Source organism: Ceratosolen solmsi, unplaced genomic scaffold (assembly GCF_000503995.2).
Source record: "Ceratosolen solmsi marchali unplaced genomic scaffold, CerSol_1.0 scaffold27, whole genome shotgun sequence".
In the NCBI taxonomy this organism is placed as follows: Eukaryota; Metazoa; Arthropoda; class Insecta; order Hymenoptera; family Agaonidae; genus Ceratosolen; species Ceratosolen solmsi.
Window position 1 is genome coordinate 1882726 of NW_011948426.1, and position 26246 is coordinate 1908971.

At 38.1% G+C, this 26246-nt stretch overlaps 1 protein-coding gene across 1 annotated transcript in view; it reads right to left on the reverse strand.

Moving 5' to 3' along the window:
• Syn1 (Syntrophin-like 1) overlaps positions 1–26246 on the reverse strand; it is a 145196-nt gene that overhangs the window by 264 nt on the left and 118686 nt on the right. The window contains exons 4-7 of the mRNA XM_011500978.1: positions 20399–20616; positions 5608–5828; positions 1371–1591; positions 1–372 (exon numbers count right to left, since the gene is read on the reverse strand). The exon at positions 1–372 is cut by the window's left edge and continues 264 nt beyond it. Coding sequence (XP_011499280.1) covers positions 280–372; positions 1371–1591; positions 5608–5828; positions 20399–20616 — 753 coding nt within the window. The 3' untranslated portion in view covers positions 1–279. The remainder of the gene's footprint in view (positions 373–1370; positions 1592–5607; positions 5829–20398; positions 20617–26246) is intronic.

Genomic DNA, 26246 nt, shown 5'->3' on the forward strand with positions numbered 1-26246 from the left:
GGTGATGTCTTGTAACGGAGATTTTACGAAGCCTCTAGCGCCAATCGTAATTATCTTAAGAGACTCTAGACAATCGTTAGTGTATTTTCTCGTGCTTAATTCTAGTTTTGATCGATTGGCTCGAGAGAAATGTGGTTATCCTTGTGAGGGGCGGCGCAGGAGGATGGAGCGCGGTGGAAAGAAGGTTACGAACAAAATTCAGTGGAGAAATACGCTGGTGACGGATCTTGTGGTGTGGGGTGGCAGATCGGGGACCTCCGTGGGGGTCCCCTCGTACCCCTATGCACTCAATCCGAGTCGGTGTATCTTCGCGGACAGGAAGTTGTGCAGCACGAAAACTATGGGCTTCGGGCAGCTTTCCAGATCCAGTTCCTGAAATTGTTAATTCGTAACCTGCAATTATTGTCGCTTAATCGGCTTGATAATTAAGGATGCGTCAGCCTATTGGCACACTACACTACTTACGATGCGACATGAAAGCGCGCGTGCACATCGTTATCATTATTTTTCTATCTCTATTAAATTTATGATTTATCTCATTTGCTCAGTTTCTTCGAACTTTCGATAAAGCTCGTAAGTCTTATTTACTTATTAACTTCTGCAGTTGTGATTAAATCAGCAAATAGGATAATAAATGAATTCTAATAGTGCAAAAATCAATGCTACTTTATGGGACTCGTGCGTCGTCGTGACAAAGAGCCGAATTGTAAAATATTTTTCATTATTTAAATGTAAAAGTATCCGGATGGAAAAAGTTTCAAGCGTATTATGAAAAGCGGAGGAGAAGTTTACTTTTCGCTCGAATCGCGGGGGAAAAGTTCGCTACGTTTAGTTCCTTTGATTATTAATATCCTACGGCGATCGAACAGTTACTTTTAAATTTGATTATGATCGGTGTTCGTGGCCGGGATGGTGGGGTGGGGGGCTACGGGAGCCCCATCTATTAACGAGTATTTATACAGCAATTTTAATCGAATTTACAGCGGCGTTTAACATTCCTATATAACGAGCTCGTTATTTAAGAATATTATAGGAGAAAAATAACGTATCGTGTATTGCGGTGAATTGTACCGTTTATTATTTATCTATCCTTACAATATTATTAAATCGCGTCGTTTAATAAGCCTCCGATAATTATGTTTTTGTACCTTAACAGTGTATTATTATAAAAGAACATTCGACTCTGAATATAAGTGGCGATGTCTTACAATTATTATTACATGCTCGAATATGTTAAAACATGGCAAAATTTTTTAGTGAAATAATCAGCGCGGATGTCGACGGTAAAAGAGAAGCCAAGTTTTCTCATTCGACCTGGAAATATTCAGCGCCGGAGTAATCAAGCAACTACAAGCACAAAAGGTACTTACGATCTCGGCATCGTCGCCACCAAAGTCAAGCCAAAGAAGTCTCGCACCATCATCCGCCGACATCCTGAGCTTATCGAAAGGTCGTCGCCAGAGTGGCGTCGGCGGTGGCGAGCCCGGGCTGATGCCGTTCCCGGTGATGCCCCGGGTACCCGCGACATACAGGCTGAAGCCGTCCTCATGGTGGACCACCAGCTGACAGGCTCGACCCTGCCAGACACAACCTGAAACAGGTTTACGAGCGATATGCTGTAATGCTGTGAATAATGTCGAGCTTTCGTGCCTCCAACGATCCTCGGGACTCTCCCCAACAGCTCTCTCCTACTTCCTTAACAATGTCCTTGGAGCCCGAAGTATTTAGGTAGGAAATAAAGCCTTCGCATCTAGCGTATGGAATTATGAGCTCTTCCTTCGGCTGGATTACAATGTCGATTACGATTATGGACGTATGTGATGGTGTTACTCGTTGTTAAGCGGACATTTAACGGCTCAGCTAAGAGATTCTAATCCGTGATATTGGAATTTCGATTTTATCCGCTTAAAATGGAAAATATTTCGGATTGATATTTATCAATGACGGATATCATAAGGTAACCAACACTTCAATAATATAAGCTTACTTGCTCTTTTACTGTGCATAAATAAGGATATGCGGAGCTTCCTTATACAAGGTTTTTAAATGTCGATAAATAAGCGAATGAAAAAAAAAACTATTACGTTAGCGCAGACGCATGCGCGTTGCCGTATATACATATAATTGGAGCAAGAGACATGGAGGATATAACCGTTTCTCCATTCCTCGTCGTTTATTCGACTCGTCGAGGCAAATTGCCGTTCGTCTCTCTCCTGTTATACTCGTCGCTGAACAAGCCACTGTTTCGATATTCCCATGGAGAGTTTGTGTATATAAAAGAGACGAGACGGGGAGATAGCGAGCGATAGGAATGGAGTTGTCGGGAGAAGGAGAGGACTTAGTGGGTAAGCGTGGGAATGGGGTGGTGCCGGGGAGGAGGGTGGGGGGGGGGGGGGGATTTCGAGAGGGAGGTTAAAGGCATCAGTAGAATGGAAAATTATGGAAAGGGAGAAAAATGCATGTTTCATCGAATTGCTATAATAAGACCTGTCTCCTGTCTTTTAACGATTCGTTTTTTATCCTCTTATGTATCCTTTAGCTATTTGTATTTGTTTTTTTTTTTTTTTTGTATTGGATATTCGTTACGAGTGTCCTCAAGCGTCTCTTAGACAAACCACGTTCATTGATAGTTTATCTTTACGGCCGGTCTATATATATATACTTATGGATGCGTGTGTATGCGAATGTGTGTTATGTATTTGTATGCGTATGCGTGTACGTGTGTGTGTTATCACAGGAGGATGCAATAATATTTTGCGCGATTCGATATCAAACAAATAAAACTTTAATTTATCCATAATTTATTTGCCTAAAAAAATGTTGATTCTTAATATGATATTTAGATAATACGGCTTTATGATATTTATAATTTGAATATGAAATAGCTGCCCGATTTCTTATCACGATTCATTTACGGAATACGACTTGCCAAAGGGCAATATATTGTCTTTTGTTATTATTTTGTTTTTGTTTATGTTTTTTGTTTTTTCAAAATTAAGCCAGCGTGATTTGGGAAGATTTGCCTTGAATTTCTAAGATTTAACAACAGGTATTGTAAAATACATGCGAAATAGTTTCAACAACCATGAATCCTTTGAATGAAAGCCTTTTCATAAGGGAGATGTAGCCAAATTATAGCTGTTGGGAGCGAAGGAAGATTTCTCAGGAGAATGTGCAGGAATTTACTTAGATACTTAGGGTTCGGGTGCAATTAGGAGTACTGTGTTTATTCCATTACTGAATAAGCCACTAACATGGTCATGTCAAAGCAGAGATTGCAGATAAACTAGTTAAACTAAGAAATAACTCACGTATGAAAAATATTAACTAGCTGCATGCTAATAATGCACGCCTGAATAACCGCATTAAAGCATTTAGGAGTAAGTATATGTTTAAGGCAGGAGCAGCAGCCTCTTATGATTCTAAATAGACATGTTTTGAGAGTTGCGGAAGTAATGTAAGGATTCGTCGAAGAACTTGTGTAGTCGAGGAGGCACGCAGATCACATACGCCATCTTAGATGTAAGCTGAATTTTGAAAGTCTAATAAGTATAATAACGTCGTGTCGATATGAAAGTTGTGAAACTTCAACGCACGCCCACGCGCTTCGTTACTGTCCTCATTCACTCGCCGTCGACGTCAATTTCAGATAAATTTTCCCAAAATTGCATTAATATTTCCATTGCTTTTTCGTTTGTCCCCCCCCCCCCCCCCCCCCCCCCCCCCCCCCTTATCACACTAGCGTAATACTGAAATTTGGCATGTTAAGTAAGCGTGTGCTTATGAGAGATGCAATTATAGCGTTCCCTTTCTAAAGTGGATTTTCAAGCTATTCGTAGATGAAACAAGAGGGGCGTAATGAAATTTCTTACCTCACTAGAGCCTGTCACCTAAGAGCACTGGATTTTTTATTGCCACGGATATACTGTCTTTTGTCTTTTTACATTATATTTTAATTAAAATAATTTCGAGCTATTTCCTTTTAGCCATACTTATTTGCACTTGGTAAATTCGTTATAGTTAATTTACAAAGAAAAAGAAAATGAAAAAAGAAAAACACATTTAAAAAGTTAATTACCTTACGGGGATATATTATAGTAATAATTTTGTCCTGACGAACGCTTGAGTCTATTTCGCTCCTAACTACTTCGAATCTGCTTTGCAGATAAATATATAATTAAGATATGTTTGAGAGAATTCTGAATAATATCAAACGAAAGAAAGCAAGGATTCAAGAAATTATAAAAAAAAGAAAGAAAGTAATTTAAGTATGAGAACGTTAAATTCAAATTATACGGAATATGTTGCGTTTCAAGCAGTTCTCGCGATGTCGCTAATCAGAGACAGAATATTCGCCAAAAGAAAAAAAAATCAAAAGCCATTAATTCTATATTGAAAGTTGAATAGAAAGAAAATAATCATAATATCAAGGAATGAATAATATTAACCAAGGGTGCGATAATTAATTGATAATTGTACTCCCCTCCTATCGTGCATGTACGAACAATCGCACTTATTATTGACATTGATTAATATTTCTTTAATATTTAAGACTTGGGGTAGAATTATTTTAGTTGTCGTTACATCAACGGTAATAACGAAATGGATGTCTCTGCCTTACTAATGACTTCACGGGCACTTTCTCAAACAAAATGTACTTTATATAATTTGATGTTAATTCAATTTTTCGTAATGAATTTTCATTTCAACTTTTTATATGGAATTTTCTATATTCTCCTACTTTTTCTCCATTCTACTAATGTTCATTCTCACCGTTATCCTTATAACAATGACAATAATAGCGATAACTACAATAATAATAAACAAACAAATTAAAATTAATTATTTATCGTGTAGATATTTTTTCCTTTTTCTTTTTCATGGGTATAAGTAACAAATTTTATTTAACCGGAGACGCGAAATAGTATCCGAAATAGTATTAAAGAAAGAAGTAAAAAAAAAAAAAAATTTTTTTTTTTAATATTTCTGGCAATAACACCAGTTACAAATACGTTCTATACATTGTTCGAAAAATGTCAAATATCTACTATTATGGCTAACTGCATATAGCCGATAAAAATAAAAGGACGATGAGGTATTTGTCAAGCCGAAGGATAGAAAAGTGGTCGATGTAAGCCCCGGTACAAGCGAATATGTCTGGAACAACGGGGCTAGGCTCGCGCAATCGTGAGCACACATGGCTATTAAAATTATTTATTATGCCATTGATAAGACATATAGGATTGTCAATCCAATATTAATTCTGATAATCAAGTGGAACATCTATTACAGTGGTTCAATTCTCGAGCGAATTCCTTATTCTATAAATGCCACGTGAGACATTTGTCAGGACGTGACAATTGTTAAACGTTATTTGTTAAAACATTATGGGTTTTCGTAGCCCAGGTACGCGCGAACAGTATGCCAATAATCGTAATTCCGCGGAATCAAGATGCGAGGCGACTCGGGAGAGCCAAAAACCAGCTGCGTTAAAAGTTCGTTGGCTCGTCGTCAGGCATTAAAGAGGAACAAGAGATGTAGAAAATCGCGACATTGAAGGCCAATTCGCTCTCGAGAGTCATTCTCTTCCCTCGGCGATATACTTACGAACGGTGTATTCTCGGAGCGAGTGGGCGGCCGAGTGGCAGCCCTGGACGATAGCTCGGGCCCAGGCGGCGAGATCCCTTCGCGTCTCCGCGCGCAGATTGTGGGTTACGACGCCGTCGATGGTGCCGACCCGGACCGCGAAGGTCGCGCCATATTGGACGTTGGAGCTGCTGCTGGTGCTGCAGGAAGGCTCGCTTGGCTTCGACGGCGATGATACCAGCCTGAAACAGATAAGCATCGTTTGTCGTTGGTCACTTAGCTTCGCTGAGGCTGCCGATTGCGCGTCCAATGCGCCATCGACTGTGCAAACTTTATGTAATTAACGGCAACGAGAGATAAGTCCTTGACGGCAGACCAATTTCTCAATAGATTATTCGCGACTATGTTGGCAAAGTCAGATTGGCGCTTTAAAATTGTTAAGCGTAAGATTTGAAAGGTAAAAAAGTGAAAGGTTTTTTATAATTTGATTGGTTTCAAATTATAATCTCCGTTTTATGTATCTTTTCGTCAAGTCAAGTTCGCCTCCCCTACCTACACTCGTATCATCGCCGATTCTTATATATAAACCCCTTGACTATTACTTATCGATAATATCGATAAATAACGAGGTTAAAAATTATTATTTATGTGTAATAAATTGGTGTGTAAAATTCGGGTAGGAAGTGGTGGTTCGATCGGCAAAAATTAAGCAGTTGACAAAGGTCCTACAGCTCGCAAAGTACCTGTACGCGTAGTGCCGTAAACATAAAAATGAAAGAAAGAAAAAACGGACACCCATCATAATTTATATTAGGAGGAGGCGATAGTAATATTTATCATGGCCGTGTCCTTTAGCGGGATATTTCATTTCATTCCATTTTGCCAGACATTAAAGAAAATGCAATGTAAGAAAGTAGTAAAGAATTTATTATTGGCGATAAAAGCGCGCATTTTAATTGTCGAATATAAATACTCCCGCGGATAATCGATAATCCTCCAATGGCATTTAAAAGCCCTTGAACCGTGCATGTGGGAAAGGTCCTCGAAATTGCTTGAAAGTAAATCGTCCTTTCTTGCGGGGCGCAAATACCACGTAATCAAGTTGCCGTTCGATACGCATCAGCCTTAATTAAATTTGCTAAATCGACAGAAATTACGCGGGCAAGCGCATCGACTGGTTGTCGCAAAAAAAAAAAAAAAAAAAAAAAAAAATTAGGACTTCCGACGCGGAGAAAAAGCTCAGGCTACCGAGGCGAACTCGGTTACGCGTTTACAAAGCAAATGGAACGGGCTTTTGGATGGGAAAGGGTCGGAGGGAGGAAGAGGAGGAGGAGGAGGAGGAGAAGGATGATGCTGTTGGAGAGGGAGGGGAAGCAGGGTGGCTAGTGCTGTGCGGGCTCGCTCTCCCAAAGGGCCGATCGAGCGGCGTTAGTGGCCCCGTGGGTCTGCAACCGCCAATAATCCTGTTACTCGCGTATGCCCGGCCCGACCCGAGCTGTCTGTAACTACTTGCAGCACGCGCCTGCGCTAACTTCCTACGGCCAGTTTGGGTCGCTAGTAGGACACCGCCTCCTACCCCCTTCACATTCTAATTCATTCGCGTACTGCGGATTCGTAATTCGATTGGATTATTCGGGGCTTCACGCTGGTGCGTCCGGCTCTCCTCGTCGCGATTCGTCACCGAAAATTAATGCGATTCTCAGCGCTGCGTAAGCGACGATTAGATATTTTGCATTAACTTCTCGTTGCTGTTTGTAGGGTCGCGAGGAAGTTGAACCGCCCGCTAGAACATCAACATGATTTCAGCTTTCAAAGTCCAAATGCACAATCATCGTGTGAGTTTACATTGTACCGTAAGTATTCTCCTATGCGCTGAGCCAAGCTATTTTAAAAAATTTCCCTAAATCAATGAAGCACAATGCATCGATGATTTATGATTTTCAAGATGGTCAGAATCCTCGATCGTCCGTTTTTGCCGATACTTCACGCCACCTTAATCTACTTTAATCTTGGCATTGTCATCGCCCCCTCCCCTTTACCCGAGCAATAATGACACAATAATCCAAACTACCGAGGTTTATTCCCCGTGGAAAGTCCGCCAGTGGCTCGCGACCTCTTGACAGTGCTAAAACGGTCGATAAGTCGTTAAACTCGACCATTTCTCTCCGAGCTTTCTCTCGAAGTGGCCTCCGAATGCGATATCGGACAATCGTTTCCCGCAGGGAGGAGCGCCAAGGAGGATTCCAAGGAGGCATTCGGCAAAAATTATTACGTGCTGCTAAGTTTATGGAGAGTCTTTGAGGCAAACTGTTTCTGACGCTAACTTTGTTATTATGTCTTTGTATGTATTATCGTCCCCCGACTTTATTAAGTATTATTCAATTTATTTAACAGCAGGCGCATTCACAACGTCCATTTCAAATCTCTTTTAATGTCTTTTTAGCTCGAATGGTAGATTAGTTTGTTCTATTTGCATTGAATTTAATTTGAAATTCGATGAATTTAAGGTTGCTGTTCTTACGACTGTGCTTAACTATTTTCAATGTTGCAATTGAAGAATTTAAGAACGTGACACGTGGATCGAGTTATTGCTTTGATCGAGGCAAAGGCCAATTAAAGTATTTAGGAAAACTGAGCTTCACAGATTGTAATTAAATGTTGAATTTTGTCAATTGCGGTTAGCCTAAAACTTTCTATTCTAATGTATTGATATTTTATTTTCATTTTTCAAAGTATTTTAATTTTTTCTCCGACATTTCGTATACTTTTAAATCATCGTATCATCATCCTACAATCATAAAGTTAACGTGCAATAATTGAAATCGATAGCCAAATGCTTTATTGTCCTTTGAAATTTCTTCATTATTTTAAATCTCATATTTTGGGTTAAAAACTGTAAAATTGTAAAAAAAAAAAAAAAAAAAAAGATTTTCAAATTACAGGTTCTACATAGAATTTTCGAATTTTCTATTTCGCTATCCATTTAAATTATTTCATCTATTTTAGCATTACGCATTTCCATTTAATTTCTTCATATTTCCATCTTAAACAATTACACCTTACATGGCACATAAGATTTAAATAATAAAATTGATTATAATCGCCAGTAAAATATTTACATAGATAGTGTTTATAAAATATGTTCAATCTACATTGTTTGCATAAGTGTTATAAGGATATTTTATAATTTAATATCATTACATATATATACACAGATATGTAATTTCTTATGATCATATATTACTGAACAAATTGTAAAGTTTAAACATGCAAATAAAATAACCTAATAAATAATTGACATTTCCATATACACACATATATAATAGTAATATATATGATAGTATTCTGTATATGATGTGTTTGGTTGAAAATATTTGACATAAAAGTTTCCCTTTCGAATATATACATTCGATATTTGGCTTATTAGTCGAGGACCTTTTCTTCTTTGTCAACGGTCAATCACATTCTGGCATACACGAGGTAGCCACATTTTACATGTCCGATTAGATTTTAAAATTAATTTATTCAATGTGAAATAGACGTGCGCGTGAATGCGCAAGGGAAATTGCTGTAATAATTGCCTCGATATCGCCAATCGAACGTGGATGGAAAATAAATTAGAAAATACAGATGATTTTTATCGATAATCTTAGCAATAAGACTGCCTTGTATTAATAATCATTGATGAATGTTCAACAATTAGGAAAGCAGAATCTCCACGTTCAATACATTTGATAAGTTTTTCCTCAATTTGTGGAGCATTTTCACAAATGACCACGAAACTTATCAGATCTAAATGAAACGGATCTTATACGTGGACACGTAAGAAATCCAAATAAATCCTCTACATCAATCCGTCCGCTTTTATTAGCTCCTACATAAAAATCACATAAATAATTCAGAGTCTGCAAACCCTTTGGGCGAAATAACAAAGGGATGAAAAAAAAGGGCAGAGGCTAGATGGAGAGATAACGTTGGTAAAAGGATATAAGAAAGAAACGGAGCGAAATTTCCGTCGGCACAGAGCTACAGCCGCGGTAGCACTGCTCGGAGGTAAATAGAGGCGTTGAACGAGAATGGATGGTCCTTCCTCCTCCTCCTTTGGCTCGCTTCTCCTCCACTATCGTCTCCTCCTCCTCCTCCTCCTTCTCCTTCTCCTCCTCCTCGCTGTCTGGACCACAGAAAGTGAAGGCGTGACGGCGTTGGGGAGGAATTGGCCAGTGGATCGAACTGGAAATCCAGAGAGAAGCGCGGACGTAGCTAATATGGACAGGGTTAGAAGAAACAAAGTTGCGATTACGTTGGTCGCAGTGGGTGAAAAAAGAAAGCAGAGAGCGAAGACACAGAAATCGAGATGGATAGCGACTGGTGGGGCTTTTGGAAGAGGTCGAGGGGAGGGTGGCAGCCGCGACGAAATCACTTCCGGTTCTCGGAGAGCTCGATGCGGCTTTCCGGCATCGTCGAAGGTTTTCTTTTAAAATTTATGAGCTTTGATTTCTTTTCGGTGTACTTTACCGAGTGCCAGGCAATTTAGTCGGTGAATGTTTGTACGAGTGAAGCCCCGCCGCTTCCCAGAAAGGATTACTATACGAATCAGCAAGTAAATCGAGTAAATTAAAAGCAGGTCTGGTGTATCTAAAAATTTAACCGTTTCATAAATATTTACGTTAATTAAGGAAATTCTTATCCGACAGAATGGCTTCCTGATTTAGTTATAAACTTGCGAAATCCATCGGATATATGCGTTTTTGAGTAATAAATGGAAGAAAACTTTTTCATATTTAATATTCTGTGTGTGTGTATATATATATATATATATGATGCCTTGTATAATAATAAAGTTACCGTGGTTTATTTCGTTGAAGAATGAAATATTTCTTTTAAACAATGATATGAAACATTACGTTATGCGACTATGTTTCGAAGAGATAAATCTTTATTTTATTCGTAATGGAACATGGCAAAAACAAAGAAAAGGATCTATAAATAAAGAAGACGAAAGTCAAGAGAAAAAAAAAAGAAAATAAGCAGAGGTGAATAAATAGGAAGCAACCAAATCGTTTACACTTACCTCATACTAACACAACAGCTAGTGCATATATAACGAGATTTTGCAAAAAATTTAACATTCCTTTCAAATTCATAGCTCATGGCATTACTTATCCATAAAGTCCCTATCTCGATTGCGTTAAGAAGCATTAAATTTGTTTACCTAGGGAAGACGAGGCAAAGAAATACGATTAAATCGAATAATGCACAGTATATTCCAGAAATTGTTTAATATGGGCGAACACGTAGGGCTGTGGACAGAGGCACCTACACAGGTCCTACAGTGCAAAATACAAATAACGCGGCTCGTGAAATATAGAGTGGAAGGGTCCGGCCGCAAAATCAACGTCCTGTCGATATGTGTCTTGTTCCTGCGGGACGTAAACGCGGGAGACGCGGAATATCCAGCTGAAATCGTTTCGTTGCGCCCGACTTTCAGCCATACGACCAGCCGGAAAGGGGAAAAAGGAAGATGAATAGGGTACTAGCGACGTATCGCCATTTTCCTATTATCGCTCGGCTGGGATTTTTTCGCCCGGTCGTATGCTGCCGAGCAAACGGAAAAAGGGAATTAAAATGCATTACACACGTCGCGCTTGTAGTTTATGCTTTTTATTTGCCCGACATTCGCTGTCTCGTGCATTTGCCACTGTGCGCCCTTTAGCTAAGGAGAGGAGCAAATGGGATGAAATAGAAGAATAGAATTAAAGATTACAATCGTTTGATAAAATAATATTTTTCATGGCCTTTGCGATGGAAAAAATGCGGTATTTCGTATCGCATGTATATATATATATATATATATATATATATTATATGGGTTGATTAAAAAATAAAACGAAAAAAATTAAGCAAAAAGAAGATTATTGAAATTATTCAAGATAACGGACTGAATTTGAAATATATTTCATTGTGTTTCATAATGTCAGATTTTCAAGGTCGACTCTTGCAAAATTTCGACATTTCAAATAATGTTAATCAACATATCAATCAATAAATTATTTATCGTAAATCAATGGATTGCGCGCATCAATCCACATATTGTAAGATAAAAAATAAATTGATCCTACTTGCTGCTGCACCTTAAACACAACATAAATCGACAGACGTGAACTCCAGTTGTACGACTAGACATTTCAATAGAATCTTATTTATGTTCAGATAATGAGAACGATTGGATGAACGGTATTTTGTAAATACGCAGAGATCAGGGAGCTAATTGGCTTAGTCGCTAATCAGTCAGAAACAGGCGAATGGCGTCACATCCTTGAGGCGAGCTTGATTCACGACAATGCAAAAGCATCGTATAAAAAGGCTTGAAGTACTACCGGAGACAATAATCCGGACGATACGTTTAACGATATCTCCCACCTCCTCCCAACAACAAATTAATCCAAGTTGTTCGGAAGTCGTATCGACACGGGAAGCGGCGGCGAGAAAGGTGACGGACGGGAAACACGAGAGGGGAAGTCTGTCTCGTCTCGCGTGTGTCTGTTGTCCGTTTGTCTCGTCGATCCATTGTCGCGGGGTTCCAGCTCGTATTTTGCGCAAAGCATCCGCTTAGTTGGCACGTCGGGCGCGTGTCCTCCTCGAGCCGGGAGACGTTACAATTGGCTGGTTACAACAGCGACGACAATCGTACAGAAGTTGCACCCGGAGCCCCGGAGCTCTGAATAGAGAGCCACTCTTATCTCTACGTGTTTGGCACTAACCGAGCTTTGCTATGTCTCTACCCTTCCGATGGGGGCGGGCGGTCCAGCCCATGTTTGACTGACCCTTGGCTCCTCGTGTCTTTTGATCGATTTACGACGCTTTGCGAATTTCGACATTTATCTACGCGACACAAAGCCCATTGCGCTGTTGTGGGAGCAGTTATTTTCCAATCTCTTTTCTTTCTCTCTCTCTCTCTCTCTCTCTCTCTCTCTCTGTTTGTCTTTATTTACTCTACGATTCTCCTAGGCAATTGCACTGTGATAACATTTAATTCGAGCTCCAAGCTTCTTGCGCACTTGGGCCACCAACGTAGAAGCGATTCAACAGAAAATTTAATTAATTAATGCTGGCTTGTTTGAATTTTTGCTACGGGGCCTCGCGTCGAGCAACATAAATATAAGTAAAATATACGAAGGCGAGTGCATGAAATATCTCCACTGATTAGATAGATATGCTATGAAATATTATAGGTGAGGTAGATAGATATGGTAATGAAATTGCAGCGATTTAGGAAACGAGACGATTAGAGGAGGAATACATTGTTCCAAATGACCAAATTTGGACTCCTTCTGCTCGAACGAGTCGACAAATATTATTAATCAACTTTTCAGGTTATAGAAACATCACGATAACTTATATTGGATGTGTCGAGCAATGGCCAATTACGTAATAGAATTATCGTATCGTCAAGATCGATCAAAGAGGACCAAGTAAAAAGGAAAAACTTTTATGATAAAATTAAAGCACGAAACCGTTTATGTGACTGGTAGATCATTGCCAGCTAATTCAATAGATTTCGAAAGCAATGAAGCTTCCGCAAAAATTATTAACTTTACATCGGATTAAAATAATTGAATCATCAATAAATAGTATGATAGTACAATATTAAAAAAAAAAAAGAAGAAATAAAAGTATTTCCCTAAGCCTATCCGCATATTTACGTTTACAAATTTATGTATAAACAATATTATCATTGCGAATAAAGATAATTAATAAATGCAAATGCAACATTTCCTTTTCCCACAGACACAGGCTCAGAGAAAAGCATGGAATCATTGCTCATTGCTCGTTACTTTAACTCGATGTTTTTCATTAAATTACGCTACTTCCGTTTGTCGGCTTTATATCTCGCTGTAAATAAACTTTTACAAACGTATATTTTTAACTGAGAAAAAGTGATTTTATATGACTTTTTGTTGATAATGGAAGGCAAAAACTTTTTATTCCCTCTCTGCGTGATGTTTAGCCTCTGTTATGCGTGCAATTAAAGTTATTTATCACGAGAAATGTAATTCGTCTAATACTGATGTTCGATGACAAATTGATTTAACTTTCGTTTCCATACTTTACATGGGTATTTATTATTGGTAGTGAAAAGCCCTTGTTGGAGCGCCACGATCGTCTATTATCGTTCATTAACGCAAACCAAAACAATAGAGCAAAAAACGAATAAGCATAAACTTGGCAAAGTCTTGTAAGATTTGCATAGATATTATTTGCACTCGCAGCCAAAATATTAGGGGAAGCTGGGCAAGAAAAATCTGTAGGCCATTCCATCAAGCCAAGTCATCCATTAATCGACGTATATACACGCATGATGCAAGTTACCGTGGCTCTCCGCCTCCCAATATATCTCATCTCGTGCTCCGATTGAAACATTTGCATATGCAGGAAGGGGGTATGGGTGGCCGGGGTCAACGGAGTTATGGGAGGGAGGGTGGTGGGTGTGCGCCTCCGATCGAACGGATACGTGCACGTGTTCCGGACAAGTTTCCAGACATTTCTGGAGAATCGAAGTTTGTTTGGACGGAGACGCGAGTCCATAGAGGCATCCGAGGCTCTTTTACGCCAATCTCGAGCTTAGCATTAGGAAAGGCAAAAAGCGCGCATGCCCGATCGATGCAACGGGGCCCGTATTTCCTTGCTAATTATGTGGATAATTAGCGGGAGATGGATTTGTTTTGTTACTTTGGGATGGGCAGGGGGCGAGAGATGTTTGGGGAGGCTGGGGCTGCTTAATGCCTAGACGTTTTCCATATGATGGGAAGTTATGGTGGTATTGGATAATGCTGGGCTTACGGCTTAGTCATTTGGGATTGGCGCTTGGCAAAAAAAACCTTAACCCAAGGCTGACTTAGCTAGTTTCACCTTTCACCTTGTCAATATTCTCTATGTCCTACAACTCGTCGATGACGTAATTTTAATATTAATTTTACCAATGTTACGCATTAGTGTATTATTTATAAGCTCCGTAGAAAGTACGACACCGAGGAAATAATAATTATAATTTATCAACAGCTGCGCTACAATACTCTCCTGTCACATTAATGAATAAGGAGAATAAACGTCCGTGTATTTACTGATCCAAGAAGATAGAGATTTTATCGCATATCTCTACTTTGTATTCATCTCAAGACGAGCCGAAATAAAAATAAAAAATAATTGCACGAATAATGCAGAGAGTATGATTTTTATCGAATAGTAGGGAAATACGTATGTGTCCTAATAATAAGTTACATTCGTGTTTAAGATGCTCGAAGATACGGAATTTGGGAAATTTTGTAGTTAATAAAACATGAAATAAAAATTGTATTCACGGCTTTGGGCACGATGAATCAAATAATTTAGTCGATTCTTTCTTATATAACTATATATTTATTTATATATGCTGCATGTTAGTGTGAAACTTTGATTTTATCGCTTCGTAGATAACAGTTATTTAAAACGATTTCATATGCTTAATAATAATTCGCTTAGTACCTTTAAAGCCGAAAAAAATATCAAATTCATTGATTATAAAATCGGAAAAATTCGTCTGACTTTAGAGTCGTTCGTTACAAACACTCTATTACTTTCAAAATATATAACATTTATAAGCGACAGTTATAATTTTTAATTTACCGCCCTTGATTACTTGTTTAATTTTAATAATTTTAATTCAAACTCGACAAGCATTGATTAAAGCAACTTTATTCATTTGTGCAAATGTTGAATTTTATAAAGGACAACGAGCTTACATAGGCGGCAGTTCGAAGCTCTAGAAAGTACAGTTAACCCTTCATCAATGTCTCACAATTGAACTCTGAACACATAAATTTACCGATCATATATATATATATATATATATATATATATATATATATATGTATATATGTATATATGTATGCATATGAAGCTTTGGTTACGTCACGGCCTATGCGCGTCACATGCACCATTACGATGTTCCCGTGCTCTTATCATTTCTCCGTTAACTACTATTGTTGCAGTCTCCTCTATCAAAATTGACATCCATTAACAATTTATTCCACTAATACCGAATCATTCCATCTTCCATTTAATGATCAATCTTATGGCAAAGCATCTATTACATCATACACTATTGAACACATTAGAGTGCTTTTTTTTTACATATTTAGTACTAATCATGAAGTTCAATAAATAAAATTCGAAATTAAATAAAATTCAAAATTATTTAATTTATTCTACCCTCGTTTATTATTCTACTATTACTATTCTATTACTTTTATGTACGACTAATATTTGATAATAGATAATTAATAAATTTCTACTTATGTCTATCTATAAATTTATGTTGATGCACAAATGCATTTGCATATTTGAATATTTATCATGTTAATATTATTTTTCTCCTCTCAGAGAATCTATAATCTAGAAAATTGTACATAAAAATTCTTTTATAATTATTTCAAACGTTATCGGTAAAATTATAATGCAAATAAAAAGACAAAAACAACAACAACAACAACAAAAAAAAAAGAAAAAGAAAAAGAACAAAAGACAAGGTTCCCTTACAGCATATTCTATAAACAAAAAAAACTTCTTTATTATTCGCGGCGTTGTATTTTGTGATTTTTTTTTCTCTTTCTTCTTTTTTCTGTTTTTTTTTTTTTTTTTTTTTTTTTTTTTTTTTGTTTGACATATGCTATCTTGAGCATTATCCGATACACGTTTATATTTACTACTATACAGCAAACATTGTTTCATACAAATTATAAAAACGGGAGATAATGCTAGTAAGCCTTAATTTAAAATTTAACAGTTTGGGATGCGAGGGAAATTTATAATATTCATTATAATCGCAAACGAGTGAAATTATTAAATAAGATAAAATAATTGGCGAAAAGTCATTTTGATACAATGGATTTATAATTGAGAGTATCGCGACGAAGCAATGAGAAATACAAAGAAATGATCAATTTTCTTAAATATCTTTGATAAATATATTACGACCCAACCAAGAATACAATTGTTCATGGCCCCATACCGATACCATTTTTTTTTCCCATATCCCGCAAGCTTTGCCTAATCACATTTAGATTTTGCAATATATAATGTCGACTTTATTTTACAAGAGCATCGAAATATCTCATTAGAGCTCCAATTGATAATAGATTGTAATTTATAAGTTGGGACTGTAGGGAACTTATGCTGGCTATTTGAAAAACCATCGAGTACATTCCGATTATCTACGAGATAATTAAGCGCAATGCCATTAATACGCTATTGGTACGCTTTTGCAACCAATGATTAATAAAGCTAATGTGTTCTCAAATTTTCGTTGGAAATGGAAGGCGAAATTACGATGGAATAAAGATTGTAAAGGCCAAAGGAACCTAAGGTTTGTCGAATTCAAACCACCACTCGAGCCCGCATCTCGAGCATCTCATTTACCGTAAGGGAACGGCGGCGGCTGCATATCTTATGAAATTCATTTTCCGACGAGCAGTCATTGCATCCAGTGCGCGGCGCCGCAAACATAACCGACAACCAGCCGCTTGCTTAACTCACCCAAGTGCGATAGACAGCGGCTGAGTGATAGGAGAGGCCGAGATAGACAGAGAGGGACGGGAGAGGGACGGGAGAGGGACGGGGGCGCGAGCGAAAGAAAGAGAGGCCGCGATTGTCGGTGCGCGCGTCTATACGCTTGAGACGTGACTACGCATTATATATGTATAATATACCAAATGGGCTACAACGCGGGCGCGTGCGCACATCCGTAGCTCCACGACACACAAATTATACGTTTGTTCGTTCGCTCGTATTTGCAGATCACGTACAAGCTCGTAGCGGTTTGTTTGACGAGGGTTAGTAGCCCTAGCTCTAACGATTAATCACTCGCTATTAATTAACCGGGAATCGTTGTTGCTCTCCTCCCGCGCAACCGCATCACCTCCGACATCCCCGCCCCATTACCATTCCCTACCCAATCTCTAATCCAGAAGGCCCGCGGCCACGGCCCCAACCCCATCGGCCTGCCGCAGGGTCAGAGGCTTTACCCGCGTCACTTTACCCTTCTTTACTATTACATTTCATCTCTTCGCCGACTTTTTCGCAAACAAGTGCTTGTCGGCACACTTGGAACGGATGTCTGCGTGGTTATTAATTTAAGTGGCGGTTAGCGGAACTAACGGAAATGGTTATCGTTTCTCTTCTTACGCTTCTCCCTTTTTCGTTTTTTCATCTTTATTCTCTTCTCTTTTCTTTTCTTTTTCTTTTTTTTTTTTTTTGTCTTTTGTTGCTCTATTTATTTATTAATTTTTTTTAATCTGTTCTCAGCCAAGCTCGCGTTTAAAGTCAATTAATTACCAGGCTTTCGCAGCTGCACGACGGCGAATCCGTGACTTTTATCGCGTCGAGGTTAGTTAAGGATTAGAGTGTTTTCGATGAGCGGAGACGAGTGGAAATATTCGCGGGAATCCGTGGATAACTGGAAAATAATTTTTACCGACTGCGCGGTTGAATATTTAATTTTTCGATGCTACGGAAGCGCAACCACCACTAGCCAAGCCAATCTTATTGCGTGCTATTGTTAGTTATCGCGAATAGATTTTTTAATGTCTTGATGAACACTTGAGAGATAAGATTCCAAAGTAAATCGGATGCATCGTGTCGCTACTTGACGTAAAAATAGCGCGACTTTTTTTATTAAGCATAATGCATTTTAACTTATAATTTTGTATTTCCAGTGGTAACTCGCCTAGCAATTAGATGAAAGATAAAAAAAAGAAAATATATATATATATATATATATATATATATATAAGTTGCTAGCATTTGAAAACTAAGCCCAATTTGAAAAACAAACTGAGACAAAATAATGAGAGGGAAAAGACGAGAGCGAGGGTACCTTATGGTATGTAAATAAAACTAAACAGTCTCGGCAATACGCATAATTGTTAAAACATTGCTTTTTTGCTTTTTTTCTCACTCGGTAAGCTATCATTAGTTTATTTTCTTCTACATTTCTCAATCTGCTTTCTGGACAACGAGCATGCAACGTGGAATTACATAAGCGAGAGAGCAAAGATTTTCCCCCAAACAACTGGAGCGCGCATTTGTCCTTGTCCCCCTCACCTAGCCACCCCCAGCCACGTCGCCACCCCTACATCTTCGAAAATCTGACTTAACAAGACATTCATTTATACGTAAAAATAGCACCAAAGACATCTATCAGCCAGTAATATTAATCGTTAAAGTAATCGAGGAAACGATAGTAGTAAAAAGACCAATAAAAAACAAAAAAAAAAACAAAAAAAAAACAAAAAAAAAAGAGAGAGAGAGAAACTTTAATCCACCTCGCAAAGCTCAACAAGTCGTGGGACACTGAACGGGATACGCAAAAGCGCGCATCGTCTCTCCTAATCCTAGCAAATTGATTTCGAGGCCTGGACTCGCGACGTCGACGTCGCGCATCGCGGCCAACCACCCTGGCTTCCTAGGCACTGCCCTCGCGGTTTCACCCCTTAACTTTTACGAGCTCCCGGCCGTCCATTAATTATTATCAAGGGGTGCGATCCGTCGCGGTGGTGGTGTCCCTCGGTGCTTACCACCTCGTCCAGTCGATGCGCGTAGAGTCGCGTAAATAGGCGAGGCACGCGACTCCCGGACTTAACGGGACTCTTGTCTCTTATACAGGTGATTTCCGGCTCGATGGTGACGATAGCTCAGACGCTTAACGAGCCGCCGCTCGAGCAACTTCGTTCGAGGCAGTTCGCCTACTCGTAATCCCGAGGAGCTTTACTCACTCAGGAGCCTGGCTCCTCTGGCTCCTCTGGCTCCAAGTGGCAATGGATGCTGTATCGGATTTTAAAAAGAACTCTTCTCCCTCCCTATCGTCAGATTGGCATGTTTTTCCGATTGGTCTCCTTTTCCAATTTCAAGAATAATAATAAAAACAATAATCACAACAGCAACAACAACGACAACATTAATAACAATGGCAACAGCAACAACAATAGTTGGGATAATATTATTAGCGATAATAATATTATTTTCATTATGCTGCTGTAATTGATGCGTATTGAAAAGCAAAACTCAGCTCTAATAATTCACAATCGTGAAGTAAATATCAGTCAAAAATGTGATACGTCGATGTAATTCATAATGCAATTATTGTATCGGAAAATTTTCTTTCTTTATTTCATTTTGGACTATTAAAATTTATACAATTTACATTCAAATGAAAATATTAGCATTCATAATGTAGAATCACAATGATGTATTATTCTTATAGTCGTTGGGATGAACGTGTAAATTAATTAACAAAATATTTGTATTGTATGTTTTGATGGATATATTACATATTTCCCCTTTCATAATCTACAACGTAACGCGATCTGCATTTTTATGAATTTTAAATGGTAATGAGCGAAGCTTCCGTTGAACTCATTATATTCCCGGATAATAATTTTGCAATCCGTTCATCTCGCTCTCAACAGCCATTCGTATTTTTAATCGTTGGCCTAATAAAAGCTAAACGTGAAATTTTCATTAAGAGAGCAATTGCTAAATACATTTTACACGCATCGATCGATCGTTCGGGTAAGTAACGTGTGACGCGCAGCCGATACGTCACGTTTATTTGCACGCACAGCGTGACAAAAGTGCCGCCAGCGTTGAATATCCTTTAGCACCGCGAGCGCGCGCGCGCACGCGTACAGAAAACAGAAATAAATTAAGTACTCGTTATTGTAATATAGACGGTATAAATAATCTCGAGATGAATGGGTAATGTGGCAAGTGTACAGACCTGGTGGCGATAAGTGGGCAGGTGATGCTAGGGGAGGCCCAGGCCTCGGGACTCCAAGGCGCGCACTCGTAGAGCCTGAGCTCCCTACCGGAGACAGCCCCGAAGATGCTGCGCCATCCACCGGCGCATCCGGAGCCATAGCCACTTCCGGCGCAGCGCGAGGTGCCCGCACTGCTCCCGGCGCCGTCCTCGCTGCTTTCGCTGCTCGCTCGGCCGTTCTGCAACAGGCGTCATAAGGCTTAAGGCACAATGTCCTTATTAGCTCATCTCCTCACCTCCTTCACGCACAATTATTTGTATTTGTCTCCCGAGTTTATGCTTATCCGCCCGGACATTGACACGCTTATGCCACTCCGTATTTATGGCACTTTGTGCGTGTTCTGGACAATCGCACTTTACTATGTTGACTCTATCGATGATAAGGAATTTGTCCGAGCAGTGCTCGAGCGCCGCTCAACACACTGTCGTTTTTCACAAACTCAAGCCACATATTTTGCTCTATAATAACAAGCACTACGACAATAATTACAATGGCAATAAGTGAGAGGACGGCTTTCGTCACTTTCGTACTTTTCAATATTAATTAGTATCCTCCTGCATAGTTATAAATATTGGGACTTAAAATAGTTTCGTTTTTATCGAGTCGTCCGATAATATAATTAGATCATAAAGAATAATATCTTTGTCAAAATGAGCATTTATTTGTCGTAGTCATTCCGGCTCTGCCTGCCTCTATCAAAATATCAGAAGAATTCTCTTTGCGCTTCCAAGATTTTATGTACACACGCGCGCTCGCGCACAACCACAATATATATATATATATATATATATATATATATATATATATATATATATATTTATATATATACCATAAAGCATTTTTAAACTAAAGTCAGAACTAAAATTGAGCCAAGACATTTCTTAATCAATAAGTGATTTATATAGAAATTAATTCATGGTTAATCGATGCTCTTTCGCAGAACATTCTTATGATTATTATTTAATATTATGATATGTCGCTGAAGCTAGAAATTATTAAATAATTACTAGTGAAACAAATGCAATTATATGGCAGAGGATTTTTCGAAGAGATAATAGAAGAAAGTAACGAGTAAAAGTCTGTCGTCACGAGTGTTTCGTTGCTCGCAGACATGTTCAAGATGCGCAGACACGATAGAGCAAATCGAATCGAATACTTAACCGTCTGTAAGATGAAAATTCGGGTTTTAATACTAAAAATTATTGCTATATACATAAAAACATATGTACACGTTTCCCTAAACCTCCCCCCTCACACGTACATCTTGCCATCGTATTCATAAATAAATTATTTAAACTTCGTGCTTGTTTAAAGAAACTAATGTCAAACAATAATAAACATTATCCATTACATTTTATGTAAAATTTTTGCTTATTAATGGGCTAGAATATTAGAGAAAATGGAATAAGACGACGATAGTGGCATTCGATACCGAGCAATCAAGGATTTTTATTTACATGGAAAGTAAGGGATAATTCAATTTTTAACGTCAGATAAACTTATTATAGAGAAAAATTATTATCTTTCTTTTCTCGCGCCACGATCCATCGATAAATTAAAAATTCAATTTTCTTTTCCACGCGAATCAAAAACCTATTATCTCAATAATCAAACTTTATAATTAAAAGACAATTATAGTCTTTAATAATATTTGTAATCGATAAGGTATTTGGAGGTGTTCAATTATGAAAGCATTGCCATTGAAATAAAATTCAAGGCTCAAAATTCCTTATCTAATTAAATTATCTAATTAAAATTGCTTTTTGATTTGTTTAATTTAATTTAATTGTTAAATTTAATTTTATGTTTATTCCAAATACTTCATACACTGCTACGCACAACGAAGGTAACAACATATGCCTTACAACACACCGAGAGCATTAAAAAATCCTTTCACAACCTACATTACTACTCCCAATTATCCATTACTATTATCTATTTTGGGCTTTGGGCTTGGCAAGCTACGCAAATTGTGCGTCCATCGCTCAAGAAGACAAGGGAGATAATGAGTGATTGTGGTCGGAAATTTGCGAAGAAATGCGCGTCATCGGTCGCTACATTTATGACATTTGCTTTACGAAGGCTTATTGCGAGTGGCTTTAACAAAAGAATGTTTGCACAGTTCTTGGTTATCGCCGCGGGTACGTTTAATCGAACCGTCAACCTCTTGACGTAGCGGCAAAGAACTCCTGCCTCACTCCACAACAAAACTACGATTACGTCCGTACGGTTTTTCATGGTCAGAGGCTAATCGAGAGAGAAATGCACTGCCGAGGTGACTCGGACATTTTATTGGATGGCACGAAGCTCACGTGCTCATGTGGGATGGGGGGGAATGGTACGATGGGACGGACGTGGTGATGGTCGGTGGAGGGGCGAGGGAGGGGGGGGGGGAGACGATATGGGACCCGACACTTTTTCAGATGTAACGAGACGCGCGATTTCTATATGTTTATTACCCGGTAGCACGAGGGACGGCACGTTGATTGGAGTAGCTGGTTCAGATTATGAGAATAATTGACTTTACGTTCGTCCGCGGTAAATCGAAATTTATAAAAGTCTCGGTGGTGCGTTGCGCAATATTTTGCCCAGTGTTAAGGATGAAAATTTTATAGGTAAGAGTCGACGTTTTTGTCATAGTATGGATTATGTAACATTTATCTGCTATTAGCATATGATTATCAAATTATTAAAATTACCGTGTAATTCGATGTATTGAATAAATTAATTTCGCACGTTAAGTTTAAAATGAAATATGAAACGTCAATCATATTCATCTGGTATGAGTGTGCAAAATATAGAAACAATATGGCGAGAGCCGTGGAATCGAAATAATGTATTAGCGTACCAATGGATATTTATCAAGTAAATCAGATGCTATAAGTAGGTAATTATTGGCCAGATATCATTAGAAATAGATTATTTCACTATTAATGATGGATTGCAACCATTTTTTGTTTTTGTTTGATTAATTGTATGCAAATGTTAGGGACCTTTAACGATATGTTCAAGAAATTTTTACAATAAAATACGTATAATTTATACATTGTATAATAAGTGATAAAGAAAATTGGATAAAGATAAATTGCAACTTAATATCCAAGAAAATACTATTCAACAAAAATACTATTTAATATTGGTTTTTTAGCTACATCCTTACGCGATTCATTATATTCTCCCAACACAGCGATACTTTTATCTCAATGAACGTCATTAAAAATGCAGGTAAATATTTAACAGCTTTGGCTCCGTAATTATAGTAATTATTAAGAATATTCACACAAGATGGAATATAATAAAATTGAAAGAAACTTTACTTAAATTAATTATTTAAATTAATTTTACTCTATAATTTTTTATGCAAAAATTCATGTAAATCATATAGGCAAAATCATAATTGTCAAATTTAATTTAATTACTTGATAACATTTTTTACACACTCTGTAAGCACACCTCTCGTCATTACATCATTTACGTTATATTTATTTGAAAGATTAAAACTTTTTAGTAATGATAATTATAAATATTTGAGATTGTCTATAAGAATTTCCTTTCCTCTATAGCATTTCAAGATAATTCGTAAATTTATATAAACTTTCATGGATTCTTTTATTCATTTTGTAAAATCAATTTATAAATCTTAATGGATAAATTTCAACTTTAGATAGATTCTGCCCAAATTAGCTTTACCTATAATATTCAAATTATTATTTATTTATTTTCTTTTGTTTTTATTTTTGTTTTTTGCTTTTTGTTTTTTGTTTTTTTTTTTGTTTTTTTTTTGTTTTTGTTTTTTTTTTAACGCATATTATATCCTGAACGATAAATTCTTTATACATTAAATAAATAATAAGTAATAAATAAGAAAAAGTGAAAGATTCGCTCTTGGACTAATGTTTTTCACGAATTCGTTTCCTACTTCTTCAAGGTGCAATTACTCGGTCTGGCTTGAAAAATAAACCTTATATCATTCGTAGTACGTAGTGCGAGTTTCGCCCTTTTAATCTTCGTTAACGCAGAGAAGATAAGCTCACCTTTCTCCTGCTCCATCAAGTTTCACTAAAAGAAACTCCCTACAAACATTTGCCAGTTGACTTTAGCTATTTCCCAATGCTATAAAAGACAAATGCCCTAAGAACGGTCATCAACATCATATTATAAATAATCGTATTAGAAAGCTGCTATTCTTACCAGTGTGATAGACTAGACAATTCTCATCGACATTCTCGCCCGTGAACATTATATTCAATCAAACAATCTATATATTGTCATTGGGCTACGAAATCAAAGAGTAAGCTTTAAGCTTTAAGTTGGAGGGACGGTGAAATTTTTAATGCGAAAGCCGCTTATATTAATTTTACTCGCAGCTCGCTTTCGCTTAAAAAGTGAGAAAATTTTGAGGCTGAGTGGCAATGGACCTTCAAGAATAAACATTCGAGATGCCTGAAATTTTTCGTTATTTCTTACTAGCAAAGGTTATGGAGAGAGATATCGAGATAAAGCATCACCAAATAATCAAAGCAGCCCATAAGAATTCGTAAATCACGAGAATCGTTGAAGTAAGTGGGACTCAAGCTTCCGTCTAAAAGCTCGCATAAATATTTAATTTTCTAGTAATCTAATCTCTCGATCAGACCTACGCTCAGCTCAACTTATCTCGCTAATCATCATCAAATACGGTGAAACAATTGTTTTTCTACTCCTCCGTACCGTAACTCAACGGATATCTGCCGCGAGAGATATGGAGATGCGATTATCCAACCACGTCATGTCCACGTACTTCCGTAACCGCGAAATCGCGTGCGCAGGGTATCGTGCAGTCAAACCTACCCGAGAACCGCATAGCCGTGCGGTGTTATGCGGGATGGCCCTGGTCGGTCTACCTTTAATTGGCCCCTCCTCCGCTCGGAGGCTCCCAAACTTTGCTGACTTTGCAAATGGCACGGCCCTATCGTTATCCATGTGGCTTCCGTGTTTTCTTCGACAGAGTCGCGCCCTTTACACCCTACCGAGCAGCATCCTCGCAAGAAACTTCGCATTGCAGTCATCGAGACCCGCGGCCGACTGTTATTTCATGACACTCGTCGAAGATTTTTCGGGCTTTAATGGTATTGTCGAGGAGGCACAAAGGGAATATTCGATTTCGTCAATGCTGCTTCAGCAAATTTATTTCTTACACTTCCTTCCCTTTCTTTAAACATTCGTCTCATCTCTTGTTCAATTAAACGAACATTAAGCGGCAGTAAACAGTAGTGAATATAACGAGTAGTTGAGTTATTCTAATATATTTCAATAATAATTCTTGCCATGATTTGTTGGCTCTTGATTTTGCCAGATAGAAATATTTAGGAATCGTTGGTAAATTCTAAATGATCGTATGCACGCGCACGCTTGCAAATTCGGCAACAATGAGAAATCGGTAATAGAAAGTGGGGGAGGGGAGGGGAGGGGAGGGGGGGGGGGGGGGGGGGAGCCATTTGTCATTACTCTCAAAACGCGTTGTCTTTTCGCCCAGGCAATGCTATAATTAGCCAAAAATTAATTCCTCCTTTATTGTGTTACCTACATCATAATCCATGATGAATGAGCCCCCCCCCCCCACTCAAAATGTATGCATATGTTTTACAATTTTGTTTTGACATTACACATTCTTTACACAATAATCGTATAGAAAATCGCGTTATTATGTTGGTGCGAGGGGCTAGGCTAGGATTGGGAGGGAGGAAGGGAGAGTGAGATTGAGTAGCCGTGTAAATAAATAAATTCGGCAAAATAAATTGGAATTGCTAAATTGCGAAGAAAAGTGTA